Genomic DNA, 22754 nt, shown 5'->3' on the forward strand with positions numbered 1-22754 from the left:
TTGTTCAGGGCTGAAACACAAAAAAACAGAACCATCTAGACTATCATAGTTCCAAACAACCACCTGCTTCCCCGATAATACACAAAATAATTAATTTAAATCTTTATTTCAAAAATATGAATAATATTGAAATAATAATTTAATTTGGAAGTTATTGGTGCTGTCATAAATCATTGAACAACATGTACATAAATACACCCTTTTTAATATTCACAATAAATATACATTCATTTACAGATACATGTAAAAAATAGTGCTGGAAAATTCAACAACATGTTTTCATAAGTTAAAAGGAGATAACGGTGTGTACATTTGTATTTCAGCACATCTTCAAATACTTAATTCATCCTATTTCGGTCGATGGATCAGTCGCTAACAAAACAGTGCGTGGCACAACAACAAAGAGCTAAGTATTTTTTCAAAGTTCGTTTCCGCGGAACGGCGTTCTCACTGGCAGCCGCACTCGTCCACAATCATGTCCTCGTGGTGGCGTAGAAGCATCTCGCCTTTCTCGTAGTAGAGCATGCTGAGCGGGCTCATTTTGGTGGGGGCGCAGCAGGGCGACGCCACCCTCTCCGGGTGGTAATGTTTCAGTAAACTCTGGCAAGACAAAGAGACGACAAGACTGGGTTTACTTATTTTGGAGGGGGATACGTCTCTAAGCTAACTGAATGCTTAGCTTATTTTTACACTTGAGCGTGAATAAAGCTGGTGACGGTTTGACCTTGGAATTGAACTTGTGTCTCTTAGCTGTGAGGCCTGTGTGCTAACCACTCGGTCCACCGAGCCGAGTATGAAGGTGACTATGGGGTGTTATTACTTACCTTGAGGGCTCTAATAATGTTTTTTAAAAATGTATTTATAAGGTGGTAAACAGGTAAATGAAAGTAAGGAATCCTACTTAGCGGAAATTCACGTATAGTCAGATCTGGGACCAATTAGCCTAAATAAACAATGGACTGAATTAAGACCATTTTGGACATTCTGTGCGCCATCTTGGTAAGCTGCTTGTCTCAGTCTTTTTGTTCTTTTTATTTCTTTATTAATTACTGATTTTTCAACACATTTTCCTTCCCTAAAAAACAATTTCGGGGGAAAAACTCCAACATTTGACGAATAGCCCACAGGAAATGGCAGTCATTGTTGTACTCTGCTCTTGAATTTAAAGGAAAACTACACTTTTTGGGGGAATTTTGAGCCATCATCCACAATCCTAATGTAAGCCATGAACGGGTCTTTCATAGGCAGCGAATTAATCCACGTAATGGGACACATATCCCACCGAGAACCCTGCTGAAAAACCTCCACTAAGGTTTTATGGTTTTGGAAACATGCTGTCACCATGATAACATATAATACTTACATTATTTTGCAGTGTTTTGATAATTTTAGCTTTATCAAACTTCCGTTTTGGTAACAGATTATTTCTATTTCCTGGAAGAATGTCTGTCTGTGTTGTGTGTGTGTGTAGAGAGTAGTTTGTTGTTCTGTCATTTTGGATTAAAGTTGAAAGTAAGGTAGTTAGAGAATAGCATAAAATGGCTACAGTTGAATCTCGGTTTTTGTATATTCAGTTTTTGGTCGCCGCCGTTGGTTCAACATTAATCTGTGTGAAATGGAGCGCCCAAACAATATAACCTGCCACGGGGCCAAATGTTCTGTTTGTGAAACTGAAAATTTTTTCTCCGTTTTTGATAAGTCAGATTTTGACCTTTTGGACGAATGAATGATGAAAACCGAGGTATCACTACGTTTAGCAAATATATTAGCATTAGTGTTAGCATTAGCCGGATGTCTTGCGACATTCCAATGTTTGATAAACTTTTATTTTGTCATTTCAGTGTAGCCCTAATTTCGGCTTATTTTTAGAATACGTCACAATAAGCTGATTTAGCTTAGCTACAAACTAGCAAACTAGCATAGCAAACTAGCAAACTAGCACTTACCTGCATGTAAGCGTGATTGGTTGGGTTCAAGTCCGCGCCCAGTGGTCCCGGGCAGGACCCCTCACAGCGGTAAGCGTTGTATCTTTTGGGGAAAATGATCCAGGATCCCCACCCGATGTGGTTAAAGTCCACCTGCATGTCCACCTTGCGGCACAGAGACTTGTCCCCACTTCCTCTTTTGGATGCCGGAAGGCTTCTTCCCATCTGTTCCCTCTGTCCTCGTTTGCTTCTCCTCCTCTTCGGTGGCCAATGCGGCTTTTTGATTTCAGCCAGGGTCAAGAACTTGGACTGTTCGGCCGTGTGGAGCAAGCTGGCTTTGGCTTTGGAGTCCTGGTCCGAGGCCGTGCGGGAGAAGATAACCAGCAAAGCCCGGTCGCTCACTTCCTGTTCCTTCCCGGACGCGGAAAGCGCTGCCTTTCTCCTCCTGGACGCTCTTTTGTGGCGAACCCTGGTTGTGGATTTCTCCCGGAGCCAGCTGAGGAGCGGGTCCGTCATGTTGAAGACCCTCCAGCTGTGGGAGGAGGAGAGCAGCGAGGCCTCGGTGAGGAAGCCCACCAGCTGCTGGGGCTCCTCCTGGCACGCCGCCGGGCACTCCTGGCCGCGCTGGTGATACACCGCCAGGGACACGTTGGAGGCGCCCCGGGGGAGGCGGATCCTCAGCTCGGCCGCCTGGATCTGGTGGTCGGCCAGGAGGGCGTGGAGGTCAAAGGTCGCCGCCCAGTGCCGATGCTTGTGCACCAACCCTAAAGTGAGGAAGAAACAGAAATCGTTTTTCTGTGTTTGAGAATGGAATATGTTCAACATGTACCTCGAATAATTCTAGCAATGTCATGTCATATATAAATATATAAAATAATATATATTATATTTTTGAATTAAAGTAAATGTAATACTGACAATAAAGTCAAAAAAGATCCCCAAAATATTGTAAGATTTTATACATATTAATATGTAAAATAATCTAACAACAAACATTAACTTGAATACAAATATAATAGCTTCCTTCTGGTGGAAAAAATGTTTTTTAAAGTCACAAAAATTCATATTTGCAACACAAAGAAATATAATACCGACAATGACATTTTTTTAAAAGATATTAAATCACAAAATACCACCAAAATATTGTAATATACTCCAACAATGTGTTGTATTTTTTAACACAACAACAATACAAATATAATAACTTAAATCTGGGGATGAAAAAAAATCAAATATAACATTATAATACTAATTATATATATTTTTTAAAAAGTTCATAAAAACAAATATGTATTACATATTTGTACACATCACAAAATACCTTGTTGTAATATAAATATACAAAATAAAAATATATAAAATATTGTAGTATACTCCAATAATTTTAAAAAAATATCAGCACATATGTAATGGTAATAATATGAATGCAATAAATAATACTGCTTTTTTTAATCACAAAACTTATTTGCATATTGTAAATTATTTTTAAATAATTATTTAAAATATTACATTGTACTCCAACAATTGTAAATATTTTAAACAGTATAACAACAAAAATGACTTCCCTCTGGGGACAAAATATAAAAATAAAAATTATTTAATAGAAATAAACAATAAGGGGGGGGGTGTGGAGGGGGTGGGGGGGTCCAGGTGTGGACTCAGGTGTGGCTGAAATTAATCTAAAGGATTAAAGCATTTTTAAACATTTGACTAGCTGCATGCAAAAAAAAGGGAGGGGGTGATTAAAAGGGGGGGGGGGCACCACATGATCAAACCTTTTAATCCACTCTATCATTAACAGCCGAAACCCACGAACAGATTGGACACAATTGTAGCAGTCACTTAAAAAAAAAACCCCACCCAAAACATCCATTTCTCCCTGCATGCTGGCTTGTGCATATCCTCGCCAAACAAACCCAGGTTCGATTCCGGACACCTTGCATCCATGTGAGATGCTGCTTGTGTGCCACCGGTTACAAATCCACGGAGCTAATCTAATCAGGACAAGTGTGAAGAAAGAAAAAAGAACTAAGGGAAGTTGTTGATTTGGTCCTGGTAAGAGATTTGTAAGGGGGGGGGGCGTCTGGCGAGATATTCAATCAACATTTAAGCTATTTAAGGGAGAGAAAAAAAGAGGTTTGCTTTGTGAATTAAGGCAGAAAAAGCAGGAGTCTTTTCACACGCTGATCCCCTATGCTGAGTGGGATGTGGATTGAAGCCCACTGAGCTCGTCTGGCCCCCCCGACAAACCCCCCCTCCCTTAACATGTTACAAGGTGGTGTTACTTTAAAATAATAAAAAAAAGTGCATAAATTGCGTAAAATATTACCTTTCGCCATAAAGCTCCTCACCGTGTCCGCATTTAACTCCGTAGCATCCACGGGGCGAGAAAAGTTCCGATAAAGGTGCACCATATAGCTGGGCAAGTGATGCCCCGCGCCGCGCTCCACCAGCGCCAAGCGGTGCAGCACTTGCCCTTGCCCGGTGGCTCCGTCCCGGCACCGGAGGAGCGCCACCACCTCCAGGAGGACCAGCAACGACTTCCAAGCCTCCATGAATCCCCCGCAAATAAGACGATCCCCTTCCAATGCGGGACATTTTTTTTAGGGGTGTCTTATATACCCTCAGACGACCACCCCTCCCTGCTTTCATGTCCAGCAAGTAGCCGAGAACATTAAAGGAAATTGACGTGCGTCCTCAAGACGTGTTACCTGACAGCTCATCAGCCATTCAGCTGCTAATTAAGACGCCCCAGTCAACGATGTGTACCTTCGCTAATTGTTAGGCTTTCCCACACGGAGTCTGCATCTGCTGTGGATTATTAGGGACCAGCATTGGGCTAATAAAGGACACTAATATTTATTATGCAGCTTGCACAAATCATATTTAACATTATGTAGGAAAAACAATTTTTTTTTGTATTTATACGTCTTTAAAACTGAATTAATCACATTTTATTATTGTTATGCGGCCTTAGTAAACATATTTAAGACATTGGAGATTTAAAAATAATCAAATAATGAATTAGATTTGAGATTTTCATAGTGGTAAACTACGTCTGTAGACACAGGTGTCCGATGGAGGAAACATGGCTGCCAATACGCGCCGACAAGGTCTCAAAACACCACCAAACATTCATTTATTCTCAACATTATTATTATTTTTATTATTATTATTATTATTAATTTTTTTTATTATTATTATATGAAAGCCAGGTAACGACATTTTGTTGGCAATTTCACTACTGTGTTATTGCGCAATAACAATAAAGAAAGTATCAATCTATTGTTTCAACATTAAATAAAAAAAACACAAAGAAATATTGATATTTGATTTTTAATTGTATTCTGCAAATTCAGCACATATTATAAATTCAATGCAATTTAATTTGGATATTTTTCCCCCCAATCTTCAGACATATATTTTATACAATTTTGGAACAAAAAATTGAAACTAAATCAACATGCTATACATGTGAAACCTACCATGTGTGAAATAATGATAAAATATGCTTTATTTATTAATAATTGTTGCTTTTTTTTCCAAAATTCAGATTGCATCCATTCGCAATCATACACCAGAGTGGGTAAAGTGCCTTGCCCAAGGACACAACAGCGGTGACTGGGTGGACGGAGCGCAACGAGATATTGTTTTGTTGTATTTATGGCATAGAAAGATTCGATTATTAATAAATAAAACACACTTTATTATTATTTCACACATGGTATAGCATGTTGATTTGGTTTCATTTTTTTGTTACAAAATTGTATAAAATATTTGTCTGAAGATTGGAATAAAAATCCAAATAAAATTGCATTGAATGCATAATATGTGCTGAATTTTTTTTGCAGAATACAATGAAAAATCAAATACCAAATTCATTTCAATATCAATATTTATTTGTGTTTTTTTTATTTAATTTTGAAACAATAGATAGATGCTTCCTTTATTGTCATTGCACAATAACACAGCAGTAAAATTAATAATGTAATAATAAATAATAATAATAATAATGTTGAGAATAAATAGATGACATCAAATATGAACAACAATGTACAGCATAAACAGTAATTTGTACAAATAATTTAAATAATTTGTTGAAACAACACTTAATATTTAGCACAACAACTCGTAATATTTAGCACCCCCTTGCAATGTAATTATTAATTAACACTCATTTTGTTTTATGTGTTTTAAGTCATTTTAATATTCTGCTTTCCTCCCTAGCAACAGCGTCCCTGAAGGCGCCTCTTTAGCGCATGCGCACATCGACTCCACTCGCCCAAGTCTTTTTTTTTTTTTTTTTTTTTTTTTTTTTACTCCTTTGCAGAGAAGAACCCGAAAAAAAATCAATGAGTGTTTTACTACCGGGGGTGGGAACGTAAAAAGAAAATCCACGACAAAAGCTCCATCCAGTTGAAATCCCAAATCCTGTGTTTTTTCGAGGGTTTTTTTCCCCACGCCGGGAGCTGCAATGGTGAGTTCGCTTGTTTTTGGAAAGTTTGCATACACGCTTTGAAGCTAAGTAGCATCTAGCTTGCAGATGCTAGTAGCAAGCGTTTTAACACAATTCATTGCTATTAAGATGATATTACGCTGGTTGTGTGCGTTAGCTGTAACTTCTTGGCTATTTTCCTGAGAAGGAAAGTGCTTTGTGGAAAAGGAAAAGCAATGGGGGCATCCATGTGTTTGGGCACCCACCACCCCCTCACCACCCCCTCACCACCCCATGACCTTTCACCTCTACTTTGCATGTGCACACAACACATTTCGAATTTCCCATTTATTTGCAATTAAACATCACTCACATGCATCCTTATCACAGAAATATTAATATATCTGTCATTTAATTACATTTAATTCATATATGTTGATAAAAATTAATACATCCGACTCTTCTACCACTGAAGCGCCGCACGGAAACGTCTGTAAATATGTCAAAATATGCACCCCTACTGTGTTGCTTGTGCTATTATTTTTCAGACAAATACACCATATGGCGGTGTTGTTATTAAAATCCATTATGGAGTTATTGGCTTGAAATTTCTTACACAGCTCTGAAAAACACCCACTGAAACTTCAATGTGTTTATATGAATTATTAAAAAATTTGATACACACTTTTATCGGACTGATAAGCACATGTGTGTATGAAATTTTAGTAAGATTGCATGAAAAACATGGTAACTAATTATCCATAAGTCATATAAAATGATGCATTTTAGGGGTCGTATTTCCAGAGAAAACTACTACAGTATTTAGACAGATCACCTCTTTTGATGTGTTGGGCAATGTACGTATCACTTTTCCTCAAATCCCTCAAATACGGGGGTCGGCAGAACCGAAACCGGCGTCTATCTAGCAATTAATCAAACGTGAGCGTGTGAAACTCGTCAAGATTGACGAGCCCCGGGATCAACTTAAATGATTGAGCTTTTATTCCTGCTTCATCTTGAACAGAAACTCCCGTGAAATGTTGTCAAGTGCTTTTAAAGCAGTAGTTTCTGTAGTAATATAGTAGTATTTTATGTTCCCAGCCAAGTGCTACATACGTTTTTGTCATATTTCCTGAATATCTCTTCTTCTTTCTTTTTATTCATGTTAAAAAAAATGTCATGTTGTAATGTTTCTTCATTGTACTTCATATTTCATGCTACTGCTCAGTACATAAAACTCCTACAAGTAGAGGTAATACTCTTTGGGAACACGAGGACAATGAGAGCGCCACCACATCTACTGCAGTTGATGTGCAATTACACTTTGTTCTAGTACTGCAGTACTGTGCACCACTATTTGACAAGGACTGTTTAAAGGATGCTCAAAACCTGGCCATGTGCCAGATATGGTCCACATTTGAGGGTATTTGATCCATGCAATTCATTCATTCATTTTTATACCGCTGATCCTCACAAGAGGGGTGCTGGAGCCTATCCCAGCTGTCTTCAGGTGACTACACACTGGACTGGTGGCCAGCCAATCACAGGGCACATATAGACAAACAACCATTCACACTCACATTCATACCTATGGACAATTTGGAGTGGCTAATTAACCTAGCATGTTTTTGGAATGTGGGAGAAAACCCACGCAAGCACAGGGAGAACATTCAAACTCGGGTCTCCTAGCTGTGAGGCCCGTGTGCTAACCACTCGGCCACCGTGCAGCCCTCTGATCCATGCAATTCTAAAATCAAATAAAACCTTATAAAAGCCTAAAAACATTAAAGCCACACATGTTAATAATATGGCTGCACGGCGGACGAGTGGTTAGCGCGCAGACCTCACAGCTAGGAGACCCGAGTTCAATTCCACACTCGGCCCTCTCTGTGTGGAGTTTGCATGTTCTCCCCTGGGCATGCGTGGGTTTCTTCACACATTCCAAAAACATGCTAGGTTAATTGGCGTGAAAGGTAGCTTAGTTTAGCAGAGCATGCTGGTGTTTTTTTTGGGAATGAGAAATCTTGTGACATTTTAATATAGTGAGGTCTTGTGACACCCTCAGTGAATATGGTGTCTAAAAATGTGCCTGCTTGTAACCATGGACATTTTCCCCTTTTTTGTGTCAATAACGCATCCATTAATGCGCCATTTTAAGCACATGCAAGGGATTGTTGTTTATAAAATGTGCTTTTTGGTACTTTGGTATTCATTTCAAAACAGCAATTTATTGTGAAATATGTGCTCCTGGTTCCCCTTCTGAGACACACCAGATATGTTTCACAAGAGGATGTGTTTTGTCATGCAGTGCATCCTTTTTATTAGGCCTGTTCTCCTCCAACCTGAAACAATTTCCCCCTAAAATGGAAATAATGGAACTAGAAATAATAAGCCATAGTTTTCCGCCTAGCTTCTCGTCATCCGGGACTCAAATGTGACTTTTTACCGCAGTGACACTCCGGTATCTCGGAGCATCCCTAGTGGTTAGAGTATGGTAATGGTAATAGTTTAATTTCATTTGAACATGCATCAGATTACAATTGAGTGCATCCATAATCGGTTCCAGTTATTAAATCCTACCCCTCCATCGGGTACTTTTACAATCAGTAACTATTACATTTGTTCACTTCCTGCTTTCCTAATATTTTTATTTTTATTTTTATTTTTATTTTTATTTTTATTTTTATTTTTATTTTTATTTTTATTTTTATTTTTATTTTTATTTTTATTTTTATTTTTATTTTTATTTTTATTTTTATTTTTATTTTTATTTTTATTTTTATTTTTATTTTTATTTTTTTTTATAGCAATCTATTAAATAGCAAAACCTCTAAATATAGTTCTACATTATAAGAGCCCTCCATACATGAAATAACACCCCTATGGTCACCTTTACAAACATAATAACCAATATTATAGACATGCTTTATATGGGTTTCGGTCCTAGGGGAGCTGAGTGGGCGGGGATGGCGAACAGGAAGTGACGTCAGGGGTTCAGAGTTGAGTTTTAGCAATTGAGTTGGGTTAGAAATTTCTATAGTGAGATAATTCAAACCTGCAATAAAAGCCTGTTGTTGCAGCAATTAAGTCTCGTGTTTGTGTGTCATTATAGCAACATTACTGACACCTAGTGACCAGCGTAGAATACTACATGTGATCACTGTATCTTCTGATGGCCTTTGTTGTGATTTTATGAGGGTGGATAAGCACTTAGGGTGATTGCTTTCTTTCGTCGTATTGATTCACATGGATTACGTAGCTTTTTCTAAGACCGAGTCTCCATTCGGAAGGAAAGAAGGAAGAAAATCTACATCCAGATTTTGCTAGCAAAATGTCATATAGCGTCAAGACCGCTGAGATCTTCAAGCCAGATGTTTTAGCGGAATGAAAAGGGAGACGCTCCAAGCTCGGGCGGCTTAAAGTGGAGTATTTGTCCAGCTATAAGCCTGTTTGCCTCTAACGTGGCATGTGTTAACCCCTAACGAATTGAGTAATTAGAGCATCATTGCAGATTAGGCTGACGTTCTGTCATCTGTTGTCCACGTTGACGGTGTGGATTGGATTTAATGGAAGTGTTTTTGAGATTCCTAGTTGAGGGTTCTGCCATGTGTGGGAGGCATTGTGCCGTCATTGGACGGACAGCGACCGGCATGATGAGTAAGCCTTGTGTGGGTCCCGCCCCCACATCCTCTTTACACATCCAGCACACACTCGGTAGAACACGCACGCCGCTGCAACACCTGCAAAAAAAAAAAAAATGCTGCGCCTTCCTACCCCTCCTCCTGATCAAGGAATCCGTCCGTTGACGCAGCTTTTTGAGGACAAGACCGCCTCCTGCGGATTCAACACAGGGACGCGACTAGCAAGGATGTCCGACTGAGACCACCATTTTTTTTTAAGCCACTTCTAAATTCTAACGTTTTTCGGATGATGGAGTCTACAGCTGATTATTAGGTACAGCATTGATACTTTTATTGTGTCGTTTACTAACACTAACGAGAAGCTTATTTTGGTAGCCACTCTGATAAATGGATTATATTCTTCACTGGTGCTTTTCCCCCCCCCCCAAAAGCCTCTTTAAAGTATTTAGCGTACCATATTTAACATATCAGGTGGTTGCTAGCAGGAATGTTTGCAGTCAAATCATAGCTGGGAGAAAATTGCCGCGTTGAAATGAAATAAATTACAGGCAACGGCTTTAAAAATAGACGCGTCTGCCCCTTTTTTTAGCAGCTTGTCATTGAGCTGTCAAGACATCACGTGGAAGTACTACCGAGTGATTTACGTCATATTCATAGCAGTGGTATAGTTGTTATTGTGTGTTTATATAAAAAAAAAATACATATTTTGTATCGCTTTAACCACACGGAATGTGCCTCGGGCCGAAAAAGAAGGAAACGCTGAGGTCATTTCCTTGTCGGCGTCCATATTGAAGTTCAAGAAGTTGAAATGTCCTGACGCTCATGTTCGACTAACTGAAGAGGAAGTTGCAGCGACGACAGCCGAGTGTTTCCTGTCAAGGTACTTGGCCAGTTTTAGACTCTCAAAAGGGCATAGGCATAAAAAAATGTTCAGGTAAAAACGTGCCTTGCGTTTCGTGGTTGTCTACTTTAGGATCCGAGTGTGTTTTTAGGCCCTCAAAGGCTAAATCTACAGCTTCAAAAATTAATGAATTGATTGATAATCTGTTATCCCGTTAATCGATATCTGTTTTGGTGTTCAATTCATCGTTTTTTTATCGTTAAAAATGTAAATAGCCTTCCTCTTTTTCATTTCCTTTGTTGCCCCTGAAAGCAGATTATCCTCACAAGGTCGCTGTGGGTGCTGGAGCCTACCCCAGCTGTCTTCAGGCTAGAGGCGGGGGGTACACCCTGGACTGGTGGCCAGCCAATCACAGGGCACATATAGACAAACAACCATTCACACTCACATTCATACCTATGGACAATTTGGAGTGGCTAATTAACCTAGCATGTTTTTGGAATGTTCCGGAGGAAACCGGAATATCCGGGAGAAAACCCACACATGCCCGGGAGAACCTGCAAACTACACACAGAAATGGCCAAGGGTGGGGAAAGACAAAATAAGAAGCCAAAAAGTTACCACTTCCACACAAAATAGGAGGAGAACTCATTCATTCATTAATTTTCTACCGCTTATCCTCATGACGGTCGCGGTTGTGCTGGAGCCTACTCCAGCTGTCTTCAGGCTAGAGGTGGGGGGTACATCCTGGACTGGTGGCCAGCCAATCACAGGGCACATATAGACAAACAACCATTCACACTCACATTCATACCTATGGACAATTTGGAGTGGCTAATTAACCTAGCATGTTTTTGGAATGTGGGAGGAAACCGGAGTACCTGGGAGAAAACCCACGCATGCACGGGGAGAACATGCAAACTCCACACAAAAATGGCAGAGGGTGGGGAAAGACAAAATAAGAAGCCAAAAAGTTACCACTTCCACACAAAATAGGAGAACTCATTCATTCATTAATTTTCTACCGCTTATCCTCATGACGGTCACGGTTGTGCTGGAGCCTACCCCAGCTGTCTTCAGGCTAGAGGCGGGGGGTACACCCTGGACTGGTGGCCAGCCAATCACAGGGCACACATAGACAAACAACCATTCACACTCACATTCATACTTGTGGCCAATTAACCTAGCATGTTTTTGGAATGTGGGAGGAAACCGGAGTACCCGGAGAAAACCCACGCATGCACGGGGAGAACATGCAAACTCCACACAAAAATGGCCGAGGGTGGGGAAAGACAAAATAAGAAGCCAAAAAGTTACCACTTCCACACAAAATAGGAGAACTCATTCATTCATTAATTTTCTACCGCTTATCGTCAAGCTAGCTTGTCCAAATGCAGAAAAGTCTTCTTCTGACAAAGTGCACTAAATAGTTCAAGGATGCACAGTGACACCATGTGCACCAAGATCAGGTTGTAGGTCTTTGGAGCTGGTCTGTGGCTTGAGTTTGAGTTTTCTTTCTCCTCTGCTTATTTGAGATTTTTCTTAGCCTGCCAGTCCAGAACTGTGCCTGTGGTTTTCCGTTTCTTCACCTGACAGCTTGAAATCTCTGAAGTAGCTTTTTTGTATCCTTCCCCTAGATCATGATGTTGAACAATCTTTGGTTTCAGGTTATTGGACACTTGTTTTTGAGGCTACTATGTTGCTGTTCTTCAGAGAAGATGCAACTTTGAATTGGTCATGTGTCTCATTGCAGAAATAAAATAAACATAAATGCAGTAAAAGTGGAAAAATTGAACAAAAAGGCATAAAAATGTAAAATGTTGATATCGATACTAATACTCGTTCTTGTGTACCCAATCTCGTGCGTTGTTTTGTGAATGGCGTGTCTCGTGATTCGCATTATTTCCATTTGTGTAACGAGCTGGTTATTGTCTAAACTGCTAATATGGCCGAAAATGAGGACTTTTTTTTCCCAGTTTTGATACGGGAAGCGGCGTGGAAAGATTGAGGAGCGCGTGTCTCCAAGCTCTGCATCTTTGAATAAGTCCACTGCATCCTTCCTCAGCCCACCAACAGATGCATCCTGCAGCTGTGTGCTCTTTCCTGCCTGCGCCCCTTTTTTGTCCAAAGACGACACCGCAACCAAATTTGGGACGCTGGGTGAATTTAAATGTGGGGGGGGGGGCTCCCTGAATGGAGCGATGCTGGCAGGAGGGTCCTGTCGCCATGGTGTTTATTCCATCAGGAATAAAGGGTTTCACTCAAGAGCTGAGCTGTGCTGTTTACTCCATTCATGCCACAGCAATGCTTGATTTTTTTTTTTTAGTTTTTTGTGTGTGAATCTAACTCCATATTACCAGAGGAAGTTTTTACTGGCCCCACGTGAGCCGTGCAACACCGCTGCGGTCGATATGCGGGGACAAACGGCCTCTCTGATAAGTTTCCTTCATTGGTTCTACAGGAGGATGTTTATGACTCAGGGCTATTTTCTACCCAGGCCTCCGCCCTTGCTGCTGCGCTGTTCGCTGCAGTCGGGCCTTGGCTGCTAAAATCAGCGGCGGTTGTCCCAAAGTGCAAACACAGGATGTTCAATTGTCATTTTCTAGTCAACAAGCAAGGTGCAAGCATAGTCTACTTAACGGTGAATCTGTTTTTGGTACGTAGGTCAGCTTTATACGCCGCACTTTTTTCTAAAGTAGCAACTTCCCATCAGGAATCGTCTGATTAATAATAAAGTTTTTTTGTTTGAGCTGTCAAACTAGAACCATCAGCAGAGCGCCAGCTTCTGCTAAAGCCTAGGTTGCATCCCGACACGCAATTTATTGTCTTGTAATTATGACTTATGGGGATTCGAACCCAGGGTGTTAGCTCTTAAGTCCAGAATGCTAACCTCCCATCGTATTTTTTTTTTGCTTTATTCTCATGAGATTGCGACCTAAATTTTCATAAATTACAACTTTATTCATTGTTTCGTTTGTCATAATATTGCGACTTAAAGTCGATTAATTAGAAACTTGTCTCGATTAATCAAGTAGGCTATAGACAAAAAAAATCAGTATGAACCAAACACAAGTACTTAGTTTGGATTTTTTAATTTTTTAATTTAAAAACGATTAATTCAATATCAAAATAGTTGTCGATTAATCATGGCTTTATCGATTAATTATTGCAGCTGTAATACTGCCGTTACAGAATGCATGGTTTCATCGTGAAATGGCTGTGAAAAGTGTTTTTAATGGAATCAATGACAAATACCAATGATGCTTACCAGTGGAGATTCGAACATGGGGTCCGGAATGCTAACCACTACATCCCGGCCTTCGAGTAGGCCATAGGCGGACCAAATCAGTATGAACCAAACACAAATACTTTTAATTTTTACATTTTTTTAAATAAATAAAAAAAGATTAATTGAATACCAAAATAGTTGTCGATTAATCATGGTTTTATTGATTAATGATTGCATGGTTTCATCGTGAAATGGCTGTGAAAAGTGTTTTTAATGGAATCAATGACAAATACCAATGATGCTTACTGGTGAAGATTCGAACATGGGGTTTTTGCTCCAAAGTCCGGAATGCTAACTACGACATCCCGGCCTTCGAGTAGGCCATAGGCGGACCAAATCAGTATGAACCAAACACAAATAGTTTTAATTTTTACATTTTTTAAATAAAAAAGATTAATCGAATACCAAAATAGTTGTCGATTAATCATTGATTCGTCGATTAATTGTTGCAACTCTAATACCGACGTTACAGAATGCATGTTTTCATCGTGACATGGCTGTGAAATGTTTAAAAAGTGTTTTTAATGGAAGCCTCGAAGGTGCCCAGAGGGAGTATTTATTACATAAACACGATATTAATCACCACCAAGGCAGAAGGAATATTCATATATGATGATTTCATATCAAAGTACATTTTGCCTTGGAGGTACTGAGTGTGCATGAAAGCTTCCTTGCTGTATCGTCCATTGAGCTGACATTTTTGCCATGTGGCCACCAGATTTACCTCTTTCTCCCTCGCGGTCGGTCGCCCCCTCCCCAGCACAGATTTTGAACGTCTTTCATGAATGGCCCACCCCTCCTCCCCCCTTTGTCAAATACTGGCGTCTGAAAAGCTCAGTGCCAAGTAACGTTTTGTGGCATTTTGGATATCTTAAGGAAAAAAAAAAAAAGGGATGTCTTCCGAGTCGCTCGGGATGTGGGTGGGCAAAAAAAAAAAAAAAAAAAGAGGGAAGGTTTCAGTATGGATGGCATGCCAAGTTCTCACACTCATTTTGGGACCATGGCAGACAACAAGCAGCGCAGGAAAGGGTCGGGAAATGCTAGTCTCACGTAAGATGACACGTTTGAAGGGGATTGCATTATATTTTATTTACTTTCCTTTGGATAGAAGCTGGTTTTGGTATATGGATGAGGATTACTTCTACTTATGGACTTATGGATCCTTGGAATTAAGCATGGACCAGTATGAGATTCTGACGGTATGATAACCTTGGGAAAAAAAATCACGGTTTGACGGTTGCACAGTATAATAATTACAGCGCTACAATGTGTTATTTTTAATAGCATTATTATAGCGAGTCATTTTTAAACCATATAATATAACAAGGTGAATCATTCATTCATTTTCTACTGTTATCCTCACCAAGGTCGCAGGGTGCTGGAGCCTATCCCAGCTGGCTTCAGGTGAGAGGCGGGGTACACTATGGATTGGTCGCCAGCCAATCACAGGGCACATATAGTAGTGGTGGGCAAAAGTGTTCATTTCAGTGAACCGGATCATTCAGTAAAAAGATCCGTTCATTTCAGCCAATTGGTCGTTAGCCTGTTATGTGTCGAGCTGTGTCGAGTCAGTCCGTTCACTCATGTTTACGTTTGTTCCGACGCAACAGCGCAACATCACATGATGAGTAGCGATGTATCGGTCATGAACGAACGGATCAAAAGAATTAGTTCTTTTTTGTGAACAGAATGAACGAGGTCACAGACAGTGTCGGTCAATTTCTCGGTTACGTTCTTTCAGTCAGCTAAGCCCACCCACCCACAGAGCGAGGCACGACGATAGGATAAGACACGCAGATAGTCCCGCCCTACAAAAAGAAACGCCAATCAAAACAAAGCATTTGCAACTGAACGGACTGAACGGGTATTTTAGGGGCGGCGACAACATGCAAACTCCACACAGAGATGGCTGAGGGTGGAATCGAACTAACATTACAACTTAAAAATATGAAGTACTTTTTCTTAATATTTCAACTCTGTGCTTCAAAAATGACTTTATTTTTCTTATAATATTACAAGTTTATTGTTGTAAAATTCCAACTTATTGCCTTTTTTACCTCTTTATTTATTTACGTCTTTCTGTTATTAGGTCTATTATATTGGATAATATGAGTGTAAAGGTGACTATAGGGATGTTATTTCATGTAATAATCTTGAAGGTCATAAATAGCGCTCTCATTATACAAAACAGCCACTGTAACTTTAGGGTGTTAAGCCACGGAATTTGGTATTTTTGATGACAACCACCAGGAGGCGCCACAAATCCTCTTCACTTTTCCACACGACTGCAATCAAAGCAGTCAAGGCTCTTTCTAGCTTTTGTTGTCATTTCTTAATCGCTTCCTGTTGCGCCATCCTTACAGCTGTGTGTGGAGCATGGGTACGACTGCCAGCGCAGCAGCGCCGCCGCCCGTCACGTCGCCGCCTGAGAGCGTCCACGGCAACGGGACGATGGCCGACAGCCGGCCCCTGCTCAGCGCCAACCCCTTTCAGACGGTCAACGTCCACAACAACAAAGCCAAGTCCATTATCACCAACAAGGTTGCACCTGTCGTCATCACGTAAGTCCCTCCCCTAATCTGCGTTCTCTCAGTCGGGTGCGAATCCTCTTTGATCACCCCCGCCACCGTAGCGTTCGCCCCCCTGTTATCATCTCATTTGTCACTACGGGTTTTGTCAACAGTCCATGATAATCGAATGGACCGCTATGCGTCTTTCCTGTGGTGTCCATGCAGGTACAATTGCAAGCAGGAGTTTCAGATTCACGATGACATACGCAAGAGCAACTACAAAGTCGGGCGGATATCGGATGCCATGCCCGAGCACTACCTGGTGCAGGTACAATACCCACGACCACGCAAACAAGCGAGGACTTAACACCGTGCCGTGGAATGAGTCGTGTCACCTCGTTCAAATTGAATGGGCCGCAGGAACATTGTCATGCGCTGTTTTATGGGGTGGGGGGGGGCATTGTCGCAGGGATGTTGTCACCCTTTTATCAGTGCTTTGATGTCACCTAAAAAAAACCACCACCAACACCGCAATGACAAGTCACTTCCGATCACGGCTACGCCTCCGGGAGGTGCCAGCAGCAGCTTGAGAAAAATGACGAAAAAACATCTTTTCCACACCTGCTAAGCTACTGTAACACTCCAGTTATGTCAAAGTTATGTTTCCACATGGAAACATTTTCAAAGTATTTTGTCCTTTCATCCTTTCATGTACATAAAAATGGCGTTCTGAAATGATATTTTATTAACATTTTTAACGTTTGTCATTTACATACAGACAAGCAAATCCGCTACGTTTTGAAAACGATGATGTCACTTGACCAAAAAAAAAAAATCTCTAAAATATTTCCATGTGGACAGAGCCAAAGTTCGAGTCAAGCCACTGGGAAGCGGCAGCAGCGGCTTAAGAAAAATGACGAAAAACATATTTTATTAAGTTAAGCTATTTTAACACTCAGGTTATGTCAAAGACGACATAAATCAGGCTTAATTTGTCTACGCTTGCCGTACTTTTTCTTGTGTTAGCAGTAGCAAGTATAAAGTCACTGACTAAATAAAACCAAAATAAAGCAAAACTACTCGCCCTAATAGACGTATAATGGAGAGTAAGTAAGAGTTTGTTGGCAAACCTAAAAAATATATGTATGCAAGTCATATGTAATTAATTATATAGTAGTCCCTCGTTTATAGCAGTTTTAATAAGTGAATTTCCACAAAGTAGGATTACTTATTAATAAACATTTTTAACACTATTAGAACCCTGTTGGTTTGTTCTTTGATTTGTTTCTTGTTTTTTCTTAGTAAAGTCTTGATGATAGTGATGGTCTTCTTGTCTGTTTCCCAGTGTTTCTTTTTAACGCTGCACGTTTTTCTGCGCACCCTTGGGGAATGTACTAAAAACGAGGAGAAAAGCACGATAATTAACGTATTTCCAACCCCACAATTACACCGCGCAATTACTTTATGGGTGCGTTTGAACTCAAGTCACTCTGGCAACATATCCCGCTCACTAAAAAGTTCAAAGCAATGAAGAAAAAAATCAACCATGCCACACACAGCCTGACTGATTAGAAGCTGCAGGTCGCTAAGAAGCCACTAGAGGGCGGCAGAGACTTGACCATGATGGATCTCTGTAATCTTGTGTTCCTTCAAGGGAAAGTACTTCATGGTGCAGGATGTGTACAGCAAAGCGGACGTCCTCAGTACCACCAGTACCTACGGGGCGCCCAACTTCCGCCAGGTCAAGGGGTCCTACCCGCTGTATGGGATGGGTCAGCCCAGCCTGAATGGCTTCAAGCAGGTTCTGCAGAGGCTCCAAGCACAAGGACATGAGGTGGAGTCATGTGACATTAAGGAAGAAGACAGACTTTTGATGTTCCTTTTTTTTTTTTTCATCAGGAGGTCATATTCTTTTGCGTGCGAGAGGAGCCTGTGGTCTTCCTGCGCAAGGGTGACGACTTTGCCCCTTACACCCCCAGGAGGAAGGAAAACCTCCATGAGAACCTTCATGGTCTGGACAAAGAGGAGCAGGTGGAAAGCTTGGAGCTCACCATCAGGAAGGAGGTGACTAACTCAGTTCCTTCTACTCTATTTGTGTTTTATTTGCTAATCTGACAAAACGGTTATTTATTCTTTTCCTCCGCAGCTCCACGATTTTGCCAAGCTCAACGACAACATCTTCTACATCTACAACGACATCGAGTACCTCAAGGACGAGCCTCAGAAGACGCTCATCACGTGCGAGGAGGACATCCACGTGACCGAGGAGGTCTACAAGAGGCCCGTGTTCACCATGCCAGCCTACAGGTGGTCTACGTTGCTCCTCTTGAGTCTGTCCATATGTTCCTAAATGACGTCTTAAAACGTTAAACCTTAAATCTGGCTTCCTGTTTGGTTCAGGTATTACAGATTACCACTGCCAGTAGAGGGAGCCCCACTGGAACAAGACTTGGACGCTTTTGTAAACATACTCAGGGTGAGTCCACCTGTCTGTCTTTGTCGTTATGACACATTTTCACTGTTTATATCTTTTTATTTCACTGTTTATTGATTATCTGTCAAGTGTGAATGTGAAATAATAATATTAATATTTAATATAGGTGGCTGAGTGGTAATTGTCACAAATTACATCCAATTAGAGCATAGAAAACTTGTTTACCTGTTTTTTTTAATATTACTAGAGCCCTCCAGACATGAAATAGCACCCCTATAGTCACTTTTACACTTGTATTACACAGTATAGTAATAAAATAAGACTTGTTTGATGTGGGTTGATGTAAAGTTTGAGTTTTAGCTTGGCGTGGGTTCATACCCTTGTGTGGGTTTCCTCCCACATTCCAAAAACATGCTAGGTTAATTACCGACTCCAAATTGTCCATAGGTATGAATGTGAGTGTGAATGGTTGTTTGTCTATATGTGCCCTGTGATTGGCTGGCTACCAGTCCAGGGTGTACCCCGCCTCTTGCCCCGAAGACAGCTGGGATAGGCTCCAGCACGCCCCTGCGATCCTCTTGAGAATAAGCGGTATAGAAAATGAATGAATGAAAACTTTTTTTTTTAACACTATTAGAGCCCTCAAAACATGAAATAGCACCCCTATAGTCACTTTTACACTTGTATTACCCAGTATAGTAATGAAATAAGACAAATGACTTGTTTGATGTGTATTAGAGTTTTAGCTTGGCCCTTGTGTAGGTTTCCTCCCACATTCCAAAAACATGCTAGGTTAATTAGCGACTCCAAATTGTCCATAGGTATGAATGTGAGTGTGAATGGTTGTTTGTCTATATGTGCCCTGTGATTGGCTGGCCACCAGTCCAGGTTGGACCCCGTCTCTCGCCCTGAAGACAGCTGGGATAGGCTCCAGCACCATCGTGAGGAAGCAGTAGAGAATGAATGAATAAATTTTATCGTTAGAGGTAGATGATTTAGCCAACATATAGCCAAAAAAAGTGTGTGCATGCACCCCTGATATACTATATACGTATATGTAGGACATACTTAAATACTTCTATTTATAAATACATTTATAGTACGAGGGACTTTTTTTAAAAGTAGCTTTCAGGCTGTACCCTGTTCTAGTACATTTGGATCTTTTCCTTTGTGTCATATGAGTTATTTATAGCACAAATCTGCTATTTAGTCCTTTTATTCCTTTGTACTCTTCGCTCACACGAGATGTTCTTGCTGTTCTCTTCTGCACTTTGTCTTTTTTCTGTGTACGAATGTATTAAGACAATTCAATTATTGCCACTGCATACAAAAGTGGGTACTATTTCCACAAGCAGCATGTACTATAATATATGGATATTTCCTTTAAATCAAACATATGGTTCTTATCGATAGTACTACTTTTGAACAAAAACTATTATTATTAATTATTATTTTTCCTTCCCAGGAGAGCCCCAGCTTGTCTCTGGGACACGACGCCACGCGGCAGCTACCCGCCCTGCTCTTCAGCTGCCAGGTGGGCGTTGGGCGCACCACCCTGGCCATGATCCTGGGCACCCTGGTGATGAACCACCTCAGGGGCGACTCGTGTCCGCCGCCTCAGTAAGAACTTATCACCATGTCAACATACGACACTTGTGAAACATTCTTTTTTGTTTGTTTTTTTTCATGCAGACTTGAGAAGGTGTCTGCGTCTTCAGAGCCCAAACCGATTTTCCGCATCATCCAGTCTCTCATCAGCAGACTCCATAACGGACAGCAAATAGTGGAAGAGGTGAACACCAAGCTAAAAACTATTGTGTTGGGATTACACTTTTGTAATAAAAAAGGCTAACAATGTGTTCCTCCTTAAAGGTGGACCAGGCTATAGCGCTGTGTTCGGAAATGCACAACATAAAAGAAGCAATATACGAGAACAAGAGCAAGTTGGAGGGCATTGGAGATGATTACCAGATTCAGGTTGGTCCACTTCATCTTAACCAGGACTTGAGGGACACATCAGTCACGAGTTCATAGTCACCAATTAGGGGAGCGATAGTTAACCCTAGCGCGCAGGCCTCGCAGCTAGGAGACCCGAGTTCGATTCCACCCTCGGCCATCTCTGTGTAGAGTTTGCACGTTCTCCCTGTGCATGCGTGGGTTTTCTCCGGTACGCCGCCTCTCGCTCGAAGACAGCTGGGATAGGCTCCAGCACCCCACGCAACCCTCGTGAGGATAAGCGGTAGAAAATGAATGAATGAAAACTTGTTTACCTGTGTTTTTTTAACATTACTAGAGCTCCCCAGACATGAAATAGCACCCCTATAGTCACTTTTACACTTGTATTACCTAGTATAGTAATAAAATAAGACAAATGACTTGTTAGTTTTAGCTTGGCGTGGGTTAATACCCTTGTGTAGGTTTCCTCCCACATTCCAAAAACATGCTAGGCTAATTAGCGACTCCAAATTGTCCATAGGTATGAATGAGTGTGAATGGTTGTTTGTCTATATGTGCCCTGGGATTGGCTGGCTACCAGTCCAGCGTGTACCCTGCCTCTCTCCCCAAGACAGCTGGGATAGGCTCCAGCACCCCCCGCAACCCTCGTGAGGATAAGCGGTAGAAAATCACTGAATGAAAACTTGTTTACCTGTGTTTTTTTAACATTACTAGAGCTCCCCAGACATGAAATAGCACCCCTATAGTCACTTTTACACTTGTATTACCCAGTATAGTAATAAAATAAGACAAATGACTTGTTAGTTTTAGCTTGGCGTGGGTTAATACCCTTGTGTAGGTTTCCTCCCACATTTTAAAAACATGCTAGGCTAATTAGCGACTCCAAATTGTCCATAGGTATGAATGTGAGTGTGAATGGTTGTTTGTCTATATGTGCCCTGGGATTGGCTGGCCACCAGTCCAGGGTGTACCCCGTCTCTCGCCTGAAGACAGCTGGGATAGGCTCCAGCATACACGCGACCCTTGTTAGGATAAGTGGTACAGAAAATGGATGGATTGATATTTGTTTTTATATGTATTTTTTATGCTCATACCCATTCATACTCCAAACCGGCATCTCACAATCTTCTGTGTTGACCTTCAGGGAAACAGCACCAAAGACTACTTCCTCAACAGAGCCAGGCAGAGCTTGGAGCGCTACTTCTACCTGATTGTGTTTAACGCATACCTCCATGAGCAGGTGGGTGGATGGCGGCGAAGGACTCGCCGCTGATTGCAAAGTATTTCCCATCAGCTGCTAAAGTCATTGCTACACGTTGCAGTATCCTCTTGCCTTCGTGTCCAACTTCAGCCGGTGGATGTGCTGCCACGCTTGGCTGTACCGCCTCCTGGCCCGTATGGACCTTTCCGAGCTGTCGGCACCGCCCCAGCTGGTCACCAGAGGAGCCCGTGTCCTGGCGAGTATTTATTACGATCCTTCACTCTTTCTGCTTGTAATAATGCAACATTAGTCTCATCAAATTAGGACTTATGATGGCGGCTTTCGCGAGTGGTTAGCGTGCAGACCTCACAGCTATAGGAGACCAGGGTTCAATTCCAACTTCTGTGCATCTCTGTGTGAAGTTTGCATGTGTGGGTTTTCTCCGGGTACTCTGAATGTGAAATAATAATATTAATATTTACTATAGGTGGCCGAGTGGTAATTGTCACAAATTACATCCAA

The 22754-nt window shown here is 41.1% G+C and overlaps 2 protein-coding genes across 3 annotated transcripts in view; one reads left to right on the plus strand and one right to left on the minus strand.

Annotated features, from left to right (window-relative positions):
• Positions 1-447: 447 nt before the first annotated feature.
• Positions 448-4626, minus strand: ndr2 (nodal-related 2). Its single transcript, XM_058061064.2, has 3 exons — positions 4255-4626; positions 1947-2689; positions 448-600 (listed from the first exon to the last, which is right to left on the minus strand). The coding sequence occupies exons 1-3, from the start codon at positions 4478-4480 to the stop codon at positions 448-450; spliced, it is 1122 nt and encodes a 373-aa protein (XP_057917047.2). The 5' UTR covers positions 4481-4626.
• The window catches only part of pald1a (phosphatase domain containing paladin 1a), a 40873-nt gene continuing 20072 nt past the window's right edge, over positions 1954-22754 (plus strand). The window contains exons 1-13 of one of the 2 annotated variants that reach the window (XM_078788754.1): positions 1954-2694; positions 6153-6402; positions 16495-16692; positions 16867-16969; positions 18296-18475; positions 18541-18705; positions 18788-18948; positions 19042-19117; positions 20541-20695; positions 20768-20867; positions 20948-21052; positions 22176-22271; positions 22354-22488. In XM_078788754.1, coding sequence (XP_078644880.1) covers positions 16508-16692; positions 16867-16969; positions 18296-18475; positions 18541-18705; positions 18788-18948; positions 19042-19117; positions 20541-20695; positions 20768-20867; positions 20948-21052; positions 22176-22271; positions 22354-22488 — 1461 coding nt within the window. In that variant the 5' untranslated portion in view covers positions 1954-2694; positions 6153-6402; positions 16495-16507. Of the gene's footprint in view, positions 2695-6152; positions 6403-10117; positions 10315-16494; positions 16693-16866; positions 16970-18295; positions 18476-18540; positions 18706-18787; positions 18949-19041; positions 19118-20540; positions 20696-20767; positions 20868-20947; positions 21053-22175; positions 22272-22353; positions 22489-22754 lie in introns of those variants that run through there. The other variant, XM_078788755.1, reaches the window with a different exon arrangement.

Source organism: Doryrhamphus excisus, unplaced genomic scaffold, assembly GCF_037039965.1.
Source record: "Doryrhamphus excisus strain RoL-2023G ecotype Guam unplaced genomic scaffold, RoL_Dexc_Guam_v1.1 HiC_scaffold_24, whole genome shotgun sequence".
NCBI lineage: Eukaryota > Metazoa > Chordata > Actinopteri > Syngnathiformes > Syngnathidae > Doryrhamphus > Doryrhamphus excisus.